The following is a 17,065-nucleotide window of genomic DNA, read 5'->3' as shown; positions in this document are numbered from 1 at the left end:
TAAAGTTCAATTCAATCTGAACTGGGTTGGGCCAATCAAATCATTACATTGTAACCAAAGAAAATCAACAACTAAAATATTTTTTCAAATAATTTTGGTGCCAAAACAAATCCAGTGCATTACAGTGCAGTGTATTTAACTCAAAGCATCGTTCATCCCACTTTAGCGACTAGATCAGGGGTGTCCAATTTTGGTCCTGGAGAGCCCTGTCCTGCATGTTTTAGCTTGCGCCGTGCTTCACACCTGAATGATGTCATCACCAAGGTTGTGAAAAAGCCCAATAACGAGCCCCCCATTGCAATAAGGCGTGTTGCAACTGGGAGGAGCTAAACCCTGAAGGACAAGGGTACTTGAGGACCGAGATTGAGACTAGACATTTAGATTTGAGTTAATCTCAGGCTGATCCAGATTGAACCCTCTCAGGCTGATCCAGATTAAACCCTCTTGGGGTGCTGATCCAGACTGAACCATCTTCTGCTGATCCAGATTGAACTCTCTTGGGCTGATCCAGAATAAACCATTTCAAGCTGATCCAGATTGAACCCTCTTCAGCTCATCCAGTTAAACCTCCTTGTGCTGATCCAGATTGAGCCCTCTTGGGCTGATCCAGATTAAACCCTCTCAGGCTGATCCAGATTATACCCTCCCAGGCTGATCCAGATTAAACCCTCTCAGGCTGATTCACATTATACCCTCCTAGGCTGATCCAGATTAAACCCTCTCAGGCTGATTCACATTATACCCTCCCAGGCTGATCCAGATGAAACGGTCTTGGACTGATCCAGATTAAATCCTCTTTGGCTGATCCAGATTGAACCCTCTCAGGCTGATTTTTGACTGCAGGCCGCATGTTTGACACCCCTGTGACACAGAATGTTGTTCTTTCTCTTTGAAGTGTCTCCAGGGATGAAGATTTACATTGACCCTTTCACTTATGAAGACCCTAATGAAGCCGTACGAGAGTTTGCCAAGGAGATTGAAATTTCCTGTGTAAAGATCGAACAAGTGATTGGTGCAGGTAAAGCCTCACATCATTAAACAAACAATATTTTGTAACCAAATATAAAGACATGTTTACTTTCAAGAAGACATCCTGATCGTCTGTTGTTTGCTCCTGTCTTTGGGTGAAGGCGAGTTTGGGGAGGTGTGCAGTGGAAACCTCCGGCAGCCAGGGAAGAGAGAGATTCTGGTAGCTATCAAGACCCTCAAGGCAGGCTACACTGAACGCCAGAGGAGAGATTTCCTCAGCGAGGCATCCATCATGGGTCAGTTTGACCACCCGAACATCATCCATCTTGAGGGTGTGGTGACCAAGAGCAGCCCTGTGATGATCATCACAGAGTTCATGGAGAATGGCTCACTGGACTCCTTCCTCAGGGTGAGTACAACACTGTCATTACTGCTGCCAAGCTCTTGCTCTGTTGCAGGGTCTTTAAAAGAAAAGCCCCAAGCAGGAAGTGAGTTTAGGTGAAGTGAAGTTGAATGTTTGTGACTGAAAGGACAAGAAAGCTAGTCTCTTACCTGGTACACCAGATATCTAAACTGGTCTCTAATCTGGTCTCTAAACTGGCTTCTAATCTGATCTTTAAACTGGTCTATTAGCTGATCTTCAAACTCGTCTATAAGCTAGTCTCTACTCTCCACATTGACATTCCTACTGATCTGCTGAGCAGTGAATTCTTGACGAAGCATTTCCTTTTTCCTTGATGAAGCATGTGGTAACACCAATCATTTTATGAGCAGGGAGATAAAGCTGGCAAGCTCTTAGCATCTCTGAAGGCTAAAACCTGTTAGATCCATAAGATGGCCTTTAAAAGATATTATGAAGAGATGCATAAAGCACAAACCACTACACAATCAGCAGAAATAAATGTATTTCTAAACAAATTGGATATACCAAGGATTTCAAAGCAAATTCTTTGGTAACTTAGAAATGACCAAAGAAGAAATAGGACAAGCCACTGACAAAATGAAGTCTGGGAAAAGAGCAGGGCCAAACGTATCCCCACTGATCTGTGTAACACATTTCAAGATAAATTAGTAGGTCCTCTGTTAGAAAATATTACAGAAGTTTTTCAGTTGAATTGTCACCCTTCTACAGTGAATACAGCAATGATTGCTCTTTTACCAAAGCCAGGTAAACTCCTCAATAAATGTGAGAATTTTAGACCCATTAACCTATTGAATTCTGACAAAAAATAGTCACGAAATGGGTCGGCAGGGCTTTCACAATGAAAGGAGATTGTTAAATATAAATCATTATAATAAGGATGTACATGACACTGCTTTTATATCAATAGTTGCCGAAAAGGCCTTTGATAGAGTGGAATGGCTATACTTTTTTCAGGTTCAAGAAAAATTTGGCTGTTGAGCAATTTTTTTTTTTTTAATGGGTCAAAATACTATATAAGAATCCGATTGCTGAAATTATGACAAATAAAAATATTTCAGAACCAATGAATATTAGAAGAGGTTGTAGACCAAACTCCTGCTCCGGGCATACAGGAACCGGACAGTCCTTAAATAAGGGCCCCGGACTCCATAATCCCCGATGGACGCGGTTGAATGCCTTCTCCAGATCCACAAAACACATGTGGACTGGTTGGGCGAACTTCCATGAACCCTCGAGCCCCTGGTGGAGAGTATAGAGCTGGTCCAGTGTTCTGCGACCAGGACTAAAACCGCATTGTTCTTCTTGGATCTGAGGTTCGACTTGCAGCCAGATCCTCCCCTCCAGTACCCTGGAATAGACTTCCGGGGAGGCTGAGGAGTGTGATCCCCCTGTAGTTGGAACACACTCTCTAATCCCCCCTTCTTAAAAAGAGGGACTACCACCCCAGTGTGCCAGTCCAGAGGTACGGTCCCCTACCGCCACACGATGTTGCAGAGACTTGTCAGCCATGACAGTCCCTGCACATCCAGAGACTTAAGGAACTCAGGGCAAATCTCGTCCACTCCCGGTGCCTTGCCACCGAGGAGCTTAGCAACTATCTCGGTGACTTCAGTTTGGGTAATGGAGGAGTCCACCTCTGAGAATCCAGCCTCTGCTTCCTCAGTGAAAAACATGATGGTGGGATTGAGGAGGTCCACCAAGTATTCTTTCCACCACTTAACGACATCTCCAGTTGGTGTCAACAGCAACAGCCATAAATGGTGTTGGTGAAAAACTGCTTACCCCTCCTGAGGTGCTGGACGGTTTGCCAGAATTTACTCAGGGCCAACCGATAGTCCTCCTCCATGGCCTCCCCGAACTCCTCCCAGACTCGAGATTTTTCCTCTACCATGGCCCGGGCCGCAGTATGCTTGGCCTGCCGGTATCTGTCACCTGCCTTGGGAGTCCTATGACCTAACAACGCCCAATAGGACTCCTTCTTCAGCTTAACGGCATCCCTTACTTCCGCTTTCCACCACCAGGTTTGGGGGTTTCCGCCACAACAGGTGAGAACATGGTCCACTCAATATCTCGAGCCTCCCCCAGGATCCGTCAGAAGTTGAGGCTGCACAGACAGAGGGCTCGGCCAGGCCTTTCCAACAGACCCTCATGACACGTTTGGGCCTGCCGAGTCTGTTCCACCTACTCCCCGTCCAGCGCATCCAACTCCCCACCAGGTGGTGTTCAGTTGACAACTCTGTCCCTCTCTTCACCCTAATGTCCAAGAGATCAGATTACACAACCACAAAGTTTATCATCAACCTCCGGCATAGGGTGTCCTGGTGCCACGTGCACTTATGGACACTCCTGTGCTCGAACATGGTGTTTGTTATGGACAAACTGTGACTACCACAGAAGTCCAATAACAGAACACCGCTCAGGTTCAGATCGGGGAGGCCGTTCCTCCAATCACCCACTTACAAGTCTCAATGTTGTTGCCCACGTGGGCATTGAAGTCTCCCATTAGAACAATGGAGTCCCCAGTTGGAGCACTATCCAGCACCCTTCCCAGGGACTCCAAGAAGGTCAGGTATTCCGCACTGCTATTTGGTCCATAGGCCGGGACAACAGTCAGAGACCTGTCCAGGGACATGACCCTCTAGTTCACCGGGGTGAACTCCAACACATGGTGGCTGAGCTGTGGGGCAATAAGCAAGCCCATCGCCTCTTACTGCAAGCAACTCCAGAAAAGTGTCCAGCCCCTGTCGAAGAGCTGGGTCCCAGAGTCCAAGCTATGCGTGGAGGTGAGCCCAACTATATCTAGACGGTATCTCTTAACCTCCCGCACAAGCTCAGGATCCTTCCCTCCCAGTGAGGTCATGTTCCATGTCCCAAAAACCAGATTCTGTGTCTGGGGATCAGGTCGTCGAGGCCCGAAATAATGGAAATGGAAATAATAAAGTAATTTAGTAAGATATCTGGTTACAAAATGAAGAGAACCAAGTCTTCAACCCTGTTATTAAATACAAATGATCGAGCCAATCCACCTCATGAGGTATCACAATTTAATCAAGTTTCACAGTTTGAGTACCTTGGAATCCAAATTTTGCCAGATCTGAAAGAAATAGTAAAAATAAATGTTGAGCTCATAAAGAAAGACCAAACTAATTCAATTGAAAGATGGACGCCTCTACCATTATCTATGATAGGGAGAGTCAATATATTGAAATTGAATGTGCTACAAAAGCTACTCTCTTTATTCAAAAAAACATTCCCTTGCTGCTTCCTCTAGGCTTTTTTTCCCCAATTGAAAAAGCTGTTTATAGCATACATAGCATATTATATGGAATAATAGAAGGTGACAACTCCACCTGTCTTTGCTCTACCTTCCATATGATCTAAAATGCTTGAATCTCAAACTGTATTACTGGGCTATACAGTTGAGGTATGTTTTGTTCTATTACACAAATCATTCTCCACATTGGGTAGATATGTAGAGTCATGGGTTACATTTAGAACTCCCTTTGTACATGTACTCCAACACAGTTCCAAAATTATTAAAACAGATAAAAAATCCAATACTTAAAAATATGATCAGAGTATGGAGAGATGTGAAAAAAATACTTACTAAATAACCAAATGGTTCAGCCCAATTCAGTCCAAAATGGGGTAATCATGTTTTTGTACCTGGGGTTTTTCACTGGTTCCTCAGGTTTAACACTGTTTCTCCAGGTTTTGCACTGGTTCCTCAGGTTTAGCAGTGTTTCCCTAGGTATACCACTGGTTCCTCAGGTTTAGCAGTGTTTCCCTAGGTATACCACTGGTTCCTCAGGTTTAGCACGGTCTCCCCAGGTTTACTACTGGTTCCTCAGGTTTAGCCCTCATTGCTGGGGTTTTCACTGGTTCCTCAGGTTTAGCAGTGTTTCCCTAGGTATACCACTGGTTCCTCAGGTTTAGCCCTCATTGCTGGGGTTTTTCACTGGTTCCTCCGGTTTAGCACTGTTTTCCTGGGTTTAGCACTGGTTCCTCGTGTTTAGCACTGGTTTCTCAGGTATAGCACTGTTTCCCCAGGTTTAGTATTGTTTTCCCCAGGTTTACCACTGGTTCCTCGTGAGGCACTTTTCCACCAAAAAGAATAGTTAAGGTCCGGCACAATTACCAGTTCTTAAATGCACGCCTCCAAAAAAAATGCTTGTTGTTCTGTTGTCAAAGGAGCCGGTTGAGAGCCATGTCATTGTGTCACTCCAAAATGTTGTACCTCACTGCATATGTAGCCCCAAGCACTTTTGTAGCACTACTTTTTACATTTTTTAAGTTTATTCTGGAACTGATCAATGGTCCTAACGTGCCCCGCCACATCCATGTCCTGTTGTATTCCCTGATACACCGGTGTCGCCCGGGTTGCTTCATCAAGTTTGGCCCATCTTGCTTTTCTCTGTAGATTTCAGAATCAGAGCGTCTCTTCCGCCTCATAGGTAATGATAACTCCACCCCAAGCTAATGACTTGCCAGATCCCGCTCTGGCCTCGCTCTGGCCCAGCAACGATTTGCAGCTGGCTTAGCACCCACTTACACCCTGATAGGCCAGAGCTTTGGCATGGAAAGACAAAGAACTGGTGCAAAAAAATGGCCCTGGCCCCAAAATAGCACTTGGTTCTTTTTGTTGGAAAAGCCCCACAGTGAGTCACAGACCTGGATATGCTGTTGCCTGAGTTTTTTTGGGGGGGGGCGGGTTTGCCACAAGCAACTGTAGTCTTCTGACCAGATATCAATCAGGGCCCGCACTTTCTTACAACTCCACATCAGCCCATGAGATATTTTTCAAAAAAAAAAATGTTATGCATCTGCTTCTTCTGATTTGTGCAGTTAGCTTTGTTTGTTTGCTATCCAGAATGCAATGTGTTCTGCTTCACATCATCTCACTACACCCGGTCACTCTGGTCTGAATCAAACAGGCCTGGTGTGAGAGCACCCTGAGAGACCATCGTAGGCACAATTTTCGAGACCTATCTCTGTGGAGTTTACATGTTCTCCTTGTGTGTGCATTGGTTTTCTTCAAGTACTCAGGGTTTCTTTGAAGACAAAAAGCTTTGTGAGCCTTATGTATGTGAGTGAGTGTGTCACTCAGTGTGTGTCCTGTGATGGATACTCATCTGTCCAGGTGAGCCTGACTTCACTCACTGTGAGCTGCATCAGATCCAGCCAATCGAGATGCCAATTACTTTAGTCTGACGTTCAAACCTGGCTGTTGAAGTTGCTGATAACAGCATGTACATTTCTTTTCCCCATGCAGCAAAATGATGGGCAGTTCACTGTGATCCAGCTGGTGGGAATGTTGCGTGGCATTGCAGCAGGAATGAAATACCTGTGTGATATGAACTATGTCCACCGGGACCTGGCAGCAAGGAACATCCTGGTCAACAGTAATCTAGTGTGCAAAGTGTCTGACTTCGGCCTGTCGCGTTTCATAGAAGATGACACGTCAGATCCCACCTACACCAGTGCTCTAGTGAGTATTTCACACACACTCTCGGGATCAATGTTAATAAACTGAATCAGGGATCATTTTAAACTTTTAGTGCAATCAATTATGTATGTTAAATATTAAAAATTTTAATTAAAAACTATGACTATAAAATAATTGAGTGGTTGCAACTTTGTGGAGAAAACAATATTTAAGTTTGTCCCCAAATCCACCACACCAAACTCCCATGTTTACAAATAAACCAGAATTTTTAGCCATCAAACTTTGGATATGTTTTTTTAATTGACGTCTTCTTCAGAAACATAGTCAAGCATGGGTTTCTAGGCAGATGACATTGTGGTAACTCCAGCAAAAATATCAACACCTGACCGACTCAGCCCCAAGAAAAAAAAATACTTAATCAAAAAAGAGTCTTCAAGCTACAAGAGTAGTCTTAAATGTTGTGAAATTGATCATTGATTTTTTTTTCCAGTTGCAAATCAAGCTCTCGAGAGATGTGTCAAATGGGGTCTTGTGCACACAATGCCTCAGGAATCTCCCGAGTTTTCAGTGGCCGCCAAGATGTCAACAAATCCGGGGGTGTTCCACAAAATTCAAATGCTGGAAATACGTGTTTAAATAGGTGTATTGATGAATTTCCTTCAGAAATGTTTTGACAATGTATCAGAGATGTACATTGCCCTACATTTTTTCCTGCATTGATTATGGAAGAGTAACTTTAAAAGTCATCACCTGGAAATTAAATTTTTCCTTGTTAAAACATGTATGTTGGTGTTGGACCTGAGCTGAAACTTGCCTGAAAATTTGGAGTTTAAAAGTTGCTGAGTTTTTATGTTTGGGCTATGTTTGGGGTGCTCACAAGCGTGTGCACCCGAAAGTGGAGGTTTTGATTGTGCTCTGGTGTTGTCGTCTACACATAAACCTACCTCTGGTAAATTTTTCAGCTCACCGCTAACTGCTAGCTGCTAACTGCAAACGGACTAATATAAACTTTGAACACATTTTACAAATTGCCTTGTATTTCATTTTAAATCTTTGGGATGTGTTGCCCTGCGGCATGGCTTGTTTGTCCAAGTTCGCTTCTTATTTTTATTTTTCGTGTGAGCAAAGGACCGCGAGGCTATCACTATGCTATTGCTATGATTGACAGTTCCTGCAGCCAATCAACATGCCCCAAACAGCTGTACCAGTAAAAATCTCGCATGTATTCTTGCGAGAGGAGGTCGTGGTAGGAAAAAGGGTCAGAACAAGCTCAATGTTTAATTTTTGTTCCTAATAAATTTTAAGAATTGATTTAAAGCTCATTTAATTGAGACTGGATTTGTGAGAATACCACGGAATCCTTTAAGGAAACAATCTAATCAATGATGATGATTTCACACCTACCTCAGTAAAAATGGTCCCAATCGTTTGTGCTGCATTAGTGCTGGTTTGTGCTGCAATAATTATCGTTTGCGCAACATACATTTTTTAAAGATATTAAATAAATAATATTAGAAAAGGCATGCATGCGTGCACCATGCAGCAGCAACAGAGCAACTTCTAAAGCCATGTTTCCTCCACACAAAAAGTGCGGGAATGGACAGGTATAATCCATTACGGTTTGGGTTTCCACTGGCGGTCAGCGTTCTGTTGAAACGCGGTCAGCGCTGCTGCATCGCGTTTCAACAGAAAGCTCGGACACGATGCAAAGAAAGACCCGAGACAGCGCACCGGCAACGCTCCGGTGCGCTGTCTCGGGACCAACACGGAAGTTGCAGCTGCAGCTCTGTGGCTGCAAAAATTAAAAGTTACAAAACAACTTGTGCAAAGTGGAGGATGTAAACAACAACAACAGAGGATCCATCAGGTCCAGATCGGCCGCCTGGCTGAGATGACTGTTGTAACGTCACATATCTGCGGAGCTCTAAGCCCCGCCTTCTTTTAACCTGATTTCTGCAGTGGAAACGGGCACCGGATTTGACTCCGTTGACACTTTGCCATCCTGCTCCGTCAGGCTCCGTTCCGTCCCTGCACTTTTTGTGCGGTGGAAATACGCCATAAGCGCACACAGCTCCTCCACCTTTGTCCAAACTGAACAAAAATTGTCTCAATCATTCATGCTGAGTTATTGCTGATTAGTGCTGAAACAATTATTGTTTGTGCTGCTTTGGTTTTAAAAGATATAACATTTATTGTAATGTGATGAGTCACTCAGCTTTCTGCCTAGCGCATTTAATATCTTAAAATTGAAGGCAGCACAAACGATTGACACTCGTTTTTTTCAGTTTGGACGTTGTGGGGGGCTGAGTGACGTCATTGCGTGTAAAAAATTTGTTATATCTTAAAAACGAAAGCTGCACAAACGATAATTCTTTCAGCACAAACCAGCATTAATGCAGCACAAACGACTGAGACCATTTTTGTTCATTTTGGAGGTGGACGGGGGCTGCATGAACTCAGATTGACCTTTTAAAAATTGTTTAATAGCTTAAAAACGAAGCAACACAAATGACAATTTTTTGGGGGCACAAACCAGCACAAACAATTGGGTCTGGGTGGGGGGCCAGCTTCATTTCAGTCTTCTTGAAGATTATAACTTGTTTCATTACCTACAATATTAGTTCAACATACATTTACTATTTTATATTTACAGCGATATCACCTTATTGTTTAGGACATAAATCATGATTTTGAAAGAGTGTTTTGTGTTTTCAGGGGGGGAAGATTCCCATCCGGTGGACGGCTCCCGAGGCCATTCAGTACAGGAAGTTCACCTCATCCAGTGACTGCTGGAGTTACGGCATCGTCATGTGGGAGGTCATGTCCTATGGAGAGAGGCCGTACTGGGACATGAGTAATCAAGATGTCAGTATAGTCCCTTTCTCTACTCCCTATACACCTCCTGTCAAGTACCTTCTCATTAACTCTCATTATAGCCTAGGTTTGAATGAACTATTGCTATTTTATAAAGTCTTACAAAATCACTACTGTTGTCAAATTCATAGCAGAAAATGAGTTGAGTGCAACAGAAAAGCTGTGCAGAAGTCAAACAAAGAATTATAACCAAAAATAAAACAAGATGTATTCAAAGCCACAAGCAACTTTGAACAGGTCCTCACTACTTGCGTGACTCCGATCGTGAATGTCAGTTGGCATATGTGCAGGCCCGCCCCTCCCTACACGCAGAACACGCGCTGTGCGTAGGGCCCCGCGATCCATGGGGGGCCCCAATTTGCGCAAGTGAATTGAATTTCCCTCTGGATCAATAAAGTATCATCATTCTCTGCAAATGCGCAAAGGATGCGCTGCATTTTGCCGAGAGGCGCGTAGAACACCGACACCAAGTCAGCCCGAGGCCGGAGAGAGAGAGAGAGAGAGAGAGAGAGAGAAAAGAGACAAAAGCGCGAAGCATCACCATCTGACCAATCAGCAGTCAGATGGGCCGGCAGGCAGTTGTTTCCAGGTAGAGAGTAGAGAGAGAGAGAGAGATGGCCTCCAAACGTCAATACAATAATAATAGTAATAATAATAATAATTATTATTATTATTATTATGTTATTGGAAGGGGGCCCCCAAAATAAAATCCTGCTTAGGGCCCCCACTTGGCCAGGGGCGGCCCTGCATATGTGTGCTGCTCTTTCTCATGTATTTTTACTGGGATCAGATTTTTTTTGCGTGATCATTTCAACCGGCTGTGTGAACGTGATCGCACTGACTGTATTTTGGGCCCCAGAGTGCAGAAGACCAGTCACGCTGAGGATGTTGTTTACGTATGACAACCCATCAGTGCCGGAGTTGCCATATGTGACTCACTGTTTTCAGCCCAAACAATGTAAAAGCCAAACACCTCAATAAAAACCAGCCAACATCTCTGCCTGTTTCGGAATCATGTTGAAACCGTAAAATTGTTCTATTTGTAATAAAGAGAATGCTATAGATATTCTAGTGCACAAAATATAGAAAGTTAAATGGTAAGAGTGTTTGGCTCTCCAGTTGGGGAATACAGCCATATCTGGCAACCCTGGTAAGCCCGTGTAGATTCATTTTCATGTGGTTGTTAAATACGAGTCAACAGAATCTAGACAACATGACAATTGAGTCGCATTTCCCTGCATTTCCTTTTTCGGAGCCACGCTTTTCTGAAAACGTAGGGCAGGAGTGGCAAGAGCAGGGAGGGAGTACCTCAATGCAAGGTGTAAGTATGTGGCCCGCACGCCACGCCTGACCATGAGCGGTTGCGTGCGTCATACGTTGGACAAGTGGTAAGTGAGTTGTAGGTCTTACAACATAAGATCTCTTTGTGATTGCAACTATGGAGGCCGTACTTATACGTACTGTTCATGTACAGGGTCCTTTCTCACTCGCGTGTTGTAAGTGCATGCAAGTGCGATGATCATGAGTTTTTCCAGATAGACGATTACCAGATAGAAGACTCATTATAATCAGTGAATTATTTGTAACATTTCAGTGACCTAGGATAAATATTAGGGATGAGCCGGAGAAATAAAAGACAAGATTTAACTTCAGCTCCTGCGCGTATCCTTTATCCTGCCACAGTCTGTAAGACTGTTTATTTCTAAATGATCTGTGAGAACTTGGTGATTCATGTAAACATCCAGTGGTGGCCAACAGGGAAATAATATGTCAGCCTTGTTCACTATATTGTTCTCAAAAGCACTGAGTTCAGTAAGAGCAAAGTTTTCCAACTGACTTTACACAACCAGCCAAACTAAGAGCAAGTAGATGGAAAAAGAAAAAAAAAACCTGACCGGAGTGGAGGCAGTGACTGACGCGACACAAGCCGTTTTTAGCTCTGTCTTGTCAAATGCACCACATACGTTATGAAACAAATTCACCAAGTAACTTTAAATATCATACAAACCAAAATAGAGGCGAGCTGAAGAAAACCCGAGGAGTACTTAAGAGAGCAACAGTCACTCTCTGTGTGTGTAGGGAGGGGTGGGCGCTGTGTGTGACTGGCCAATCACAGAGCGTCAAGACAGTCAGTTACCAAATGAGGATTTTCCTTCAGCACGAGCACGGACAGTGACGAGTTTTACTCGTAATATGCTCGGACTCGCAAAAAATGCTTTATCCGTACCAGATAATTGTCTGACATGAGTATCCTGCTCATCCTTATTATATGGCATCTTCCAATATAAAAGTACTTGCTGGTAAAAAAGAGAAAGCTCGACTGGGAGTTTGCCAAAATTGCAAAATGTCCCTCCTTTTTTCTTCAATTTTTCCCTTGAGATATCATTCCAAACATCTGTACTGGAGGAAAAGGATTTTAACCAGTTCATTTTTAATGTACCATTTATGAAATCAAAGTCTATCGCATTAAGACCACTATCTTGATATACTTTGTTCAAGTGTGTATTTTTTATTTAATGTACTTTGTTTCTCCAGATATAGTTCAAAATTAATCAGATTTTTTTAATGGCTTTTTTTGGGATTGCTGTGGAGTATCTCTATGTAGCGATGAATTAAGATGAGCCTGGCAATTGTCTATTACCCTCCATATATTTTATTTTCACATGCAATGGGTTAGATATTGTTTTCGTATATATTTATGCCTCGATATTTTACAGAGGACTTAAAGAGAGTAGTGTCAGCTTCAGGGAAGTGATAGTTGTGTATTGCCATCAACTCACATTTTTTAAGATTCAATCTGAATCCAGAAGCTTTTGAAAAATTTGCAATATTTTGAAGGATCGTCAGAACTTCAGATAATTGCTTCATGAAAATGGTTGTATCATCCACTAATTGACTGATGATCAAAGGCATCGCAAGAACGTCGAGAGGCGCAATATTTGAATTCTTTACTCACATTTTGGAATCTCGGCCACGCAGGTACCACAAAAGTATGAAAAAAGTGTAAGTATTAATAATTAGAAGAATCTTGACAATTTCACTAGGGTCCTTTAGCACTTTGAGTGCTCGGACCCTAAAGTTGTTGACATGCTTCAGTCAAAAACACCTTTTTTTTCCCCTAATGAACAACATGCAGACTGAATACACATACGGAAAACCACTATTTGCCTTTTCTTTTTTTTCTTTTTGGTGAACTTGTTTCGAAGAGCCCAGAGGATCGATCAAAGACTTTCTGCAGACGACTTCTGCTGTAACCCCATACACACAGCACAATGTTCACAAATCCCCTGTGGGGTCACAGCAATACTGTTCTTCCTTACACAAAATAGACATTTTTCATTGTGTGTCCCTGACTGCCTGGTAGATATGAAGCCAGCAACTTCCTGCTTGTTTGACTCAAAGACTAAAACCACTGAGAACCAGGGTGTCGAACAGCAGTGTGAGTACGAGCATAATACAAGTTTACTCGTCACTATCCGTGCTCAGGCTGAAGGAAAATCTTCATTTGGGAACGGACTGTCTTCACGCTCTGTGATTGGCCAGTCACACACAGAGCCCGCCCCTCCTGACACACATCTCTGCAGGCAGCTCGCACACACAAACTGTTGCCCCTAAGGTTTTCTTCAGCTCGCCTCTATTTCGGTCTGTTTGACATTTAAAGTTACTTGGTGAACTTGTTTCGTAACGTGCGCAGTGCATTTGACAAGACCGAGTTGAAAACGGCTCGTGTCGCATCTGACACTGTCTCCACTCCGGTGCGTTTTTTTTGTTATTATTACGTCTGCTTGCTCTAAGTTTGGCTGGAGGTGTAAAGTCAGTTGGAAAACTTTGCTTGTACTGAATGCGGTGCTATTGAGATGAATACAGTGAACAAGGCTGACATATTATTTCCCTGGTTGCCACCTCTGGATGTTTACATGAATCACCAGGTTCACACATCATTAAAAAATAAACAGTCTTACAGACCACACACATACAGCTGAACACACAAAGTAGCCTATATGTTTATTGTATAAGGCTGTTCATAAAAATAAATAGATTATAAATGTTACAAATTAAGCTTTATATACTATATATAGTATATCGTATTTTTATATATAAAACATTACATCTCAATTCTGAGGCTGTTCTGTAATTAGTTTTTAAATAAACAATAAATAAAGCAACTTTTGATCAATCAATATCAATTTCAGACTTAAAATAATGTACTGATTTAAGCCCCACCCAGTTGCAACTGAGCCACGCCCACTTCCTGTTAAGGCCCCGTCCGCTCCAAGTACCGATATGGATACAGATCATTTAGATGGTTGAACTGATACAGATAGTGGTGTACTCGCTCATCCCGAGTATATATCATTGTAAGCAGAGTCAGACCTTATGTAGACTCAAAATGTTGATATACTTTTTTCTAACATAAATACTTTGATAAATTGGTCCAAAATAAAATTGTGGTGGTGTAGAGCCGATGAATGGGAGTTGGAGGTGGTGTGTTCAGCAAGGAACTCCAAACTTTATTTTCCATTTGAACACACGGTGTAAAAACAAAACTACTTCCGCTCAGAAACCCTGCCTGTCCAAAATATAGTTCCCCACAGTAAATGGCTGAATTATGACCTTAACTGATCACCACAGTGGGGAACTTTATTTTGTAGAGAGGTAGATGTAGTAATTGTTGTTGTTGTTCCACTGTGTGTGCACTCCATAGGAGAGATGAGAGAGAAAATGAGAGAAAAGGAAAGCGTCCGAGTGTGTTGGAATGGAAAATAAAGTTTGGAGTTCCTAGCTGAATCCGACTCCCATTCATCTGCTCTACAACATAATTGTTTTTCCTCGATTATATGAATTTTGAGATCATCTGGATCGATTAAAATTAGATTCATTGAGCAGCCCTATTATACAGTTTTATAGTTGATCAGGTTTTCCACCTGCCCTCTTGCTGTGATCGTTCCAGGTGATTAATGCCATCGAGCAGGACTACAGGTTACCTCCGCCAATGGACTGCCCCAGCGCACTGCATCAGCTGATGCTTGACTGCTGGCAGAAAGACAGAAACAACCGGCCCAAGTTCAGCCAGATCGTCAACACCTTGGACAAGATGATCCGAAATCCCAGCACTCTCAAGGCCATGACGCCACTGTCCTCAAGGTGTGAACTCCTCACGAACGTCGTTACTCTGCGTCTGACCTGTAAAATCACTTCATTCTGACCAGCTATTTCCATCATGTCCCTCTGCAGTGTTCACTTACCTTTGCTGGACCGCAGCACTCCTGACTTCTCCTCCTTCACTACGGTGGATGAATGGCTGGACGCCATCAAGATGGGCCAGTACAAAGAGAACTTTGCCAGCGAAGGTTTCAGCAGCTTCGGTGTGGTGTCCCAGATGAGCATGGAGTACGTTAAGTTCTTCAGATGAATCTAGAAAAATTGCTTACACAGATCAGATCAACAGTAAAAATCATCATTGTGATGATCAATAGAATAGCTGCGGTTATTGTCAGGTCTAAACCCCTGAAATAGGTATATAAAGAGAAGACACAGGAATCAACAAACAATGAAGGTACTTGCAGCAAGGGAAGACACCAAGTTCACCTCACAGGGCTCACTCAGAAGTCTTCACAGAATGCTCTCTGCCAGCCTTCTTTATTGACAGCTCAGTGGGCGGTTACACAAGTTGTAAACACACTGGGTCAACCTGGTTCCTGTGGTCTGTCTTACAGGATCGTAAAAACACAGCTAATTCGAAGGGGGGAGAAACACAAACAATTCACAGATAAAGATCTCATGTGCTGCAGGCCGCTGCACTCAAAGGTCTGCACAGAATTTTCACAAGCATGAACAAAATGATAATGAAATATTTCCCTAACAGTTATATGTAATGAAACTATAAGAAATCTAATTACAATTAGAGTACGTTTAAAATGTTGGTGGATTTGTGAATGGCGTCCCGACGCAATTATGTGATATCATTACGTGACAGTGAATGCGGGACAAGGACATATTTGGTGTGGCACTGCTCAGTCGAGCCTGGACTCCGTTCTCTGTGAAACAGTGGAAAACTTTGTCATTGTGAAAAGCAGCATCTAAGCCGCTGCTGAATCTCCTCCTCTTTTGTTATGAAGAGGAGCATCTATACCTTATCGGAACACAAGGGTGCTGTGTTGTGCCGACTTTTCAATAAACCCACTCAAAAATTAGCCAGTGTGATCAAAATGGCAGATGCAAACAACAACAGGATGAGCTGATGAGCTATTTAAGTATTGCTGCTTGTCCAGAGTGACAATGTTTTGTTTCTCCTCTTTTTGGGTCCCATTCCGGCCCATACTCTGCAGTAGAAAACCAAAAAAAATATGGTTTATACATGGCTGATCGATTCGGGTACCGGTTTCTGCCCCTCAGGGACATCCTGAAAGCCGGAGTGACGCTTGCCGGCCACCAGAAGAAGATCCAGAACAGCATCCAGTCCATGAGAGCCCAGATGAACCAGATCAACTCAGTGGAGGTTTGACGTCATAAACCAGGACAAGGTCCTCCAAGCTCTGAAGAGAAGAGATGAACTGGACTGGACTGTGATGTCGCTCCACCCTCGGATTCACCTCCGTCCCTCCAGATCCCTTCAGACCCCTCCAGACCGCCTGTCTGGAGGGGTCAGTCAGAGGTTTGGTTGCTGCTTTCTCTTCAGGTTCCGATCCTAATCCAAGGCTTCGTGGAGTCCTTCGTCTTCAGGTTCCAATCCGATCCAAGGCTTCGTGGAGTCCTTCGTCTTCAGGTTCCAATCCGATCCAAGGCTTCGTGGAGTCCTTCGTCTTCAGGTTCCAATCCGATCCAAGGCTTCGTGGAGTCATTCATCTTCAGGTTCTGATCAAATCCGAGGAGTTGTCCCTCACACTACTGCCATCAGAAGCCTGAAGTCTTCAAACTCTTCCACATCCTCACTGCTTCGCAAAGATGGCCTTAAAGTTTGTGCATAGGGGTCAAAGACATTTTTAAAAATTGAACAAAGTAGATCAAATCTTTCTGAACTTTTTAACCATGGTTTGAGTGGAGCAGCTTCTCCAAACTCCTGCGACCTTTGACTCTAAGGAGTGGGTGTTTTTCTTCTGTGGTTAAAGTGTGAATCTGTCCTCAACTGGTCCTCCTTGTCCTCAGCTCACCATGAGATCCTCCACCATGATTCACCATGAGATCCGTTGCTCAAATTTATGCACGTCAAGTCTTTTCACTAAATTTTTACTTTTTTTACATATTCAGAAAAAACCTATCTCTAAAGAATTGACTGTATAAAATAAAATCAACGCAGTTTCGGTTCCAAACTAAACCAATGAAGGTTTTCTGTACCTCTCCTGTGACTGTGA

The 17,065-nt window shown here is 43.2% G+C and overlaps 1 protein-coding gene across 1 annotated transcript in view; it reads left to right on the top strand.

Annotated features, from left to right (window-relative positions):
• Positions 1-16,218, top strand: part of LOC308130419 (ephrin type-B receptor 2-like) — a gene marked incomplete at its 3' end in the record, with an annotated part of 112,587 nt that extends 96,369 nt beyond the window's left edge. The window contains exons 10-16 of the mRNA XM_080496790.1: positions 896-1,018; positions 1,131-1,378; positions 6,666-6,881; positions 9,555-9,704; positions 14,665-14,858; positions 14,949-15,104; positions 16,110-16,218. Of these exons, the coding sequence (XP_080352916.1) occupies positions 896-1,018; positions 1,131-1,378; positions 6,666-6,881; positions 9,555-9,704; positions 14,665-14,858; positions 14,949-15,104; positions 16,110-16,218 (1,196 nt within the window). The remainder of the gene's footprint in view (positions 1-895; positions 1,019-1,130; positions 1,379-6,665; positions 6,882-9,554; positions 9,705-14,664; positions 14,859-14,948; positions 15,105-16,109) is intronic.
• Between the last annotated feature and the right edge of the window lie 847 nt (positions 16,219-17,065).

The sequence above is a fragment of the Blennius ocellaris genome (assembly GCF_963422515.1).
Source record: "Blennius ocellaris genome assembly, chromosome: 5".
Lineage (NCBI taxonomy): Eukaryota > Metazoa > Chordata > Actinopteri > Blenniiformes > Blenniidae > Blennius > Blennius ocellaris.
This window is presented reverse-complemented; position numbering and strand designations above follow the sequence as displayed.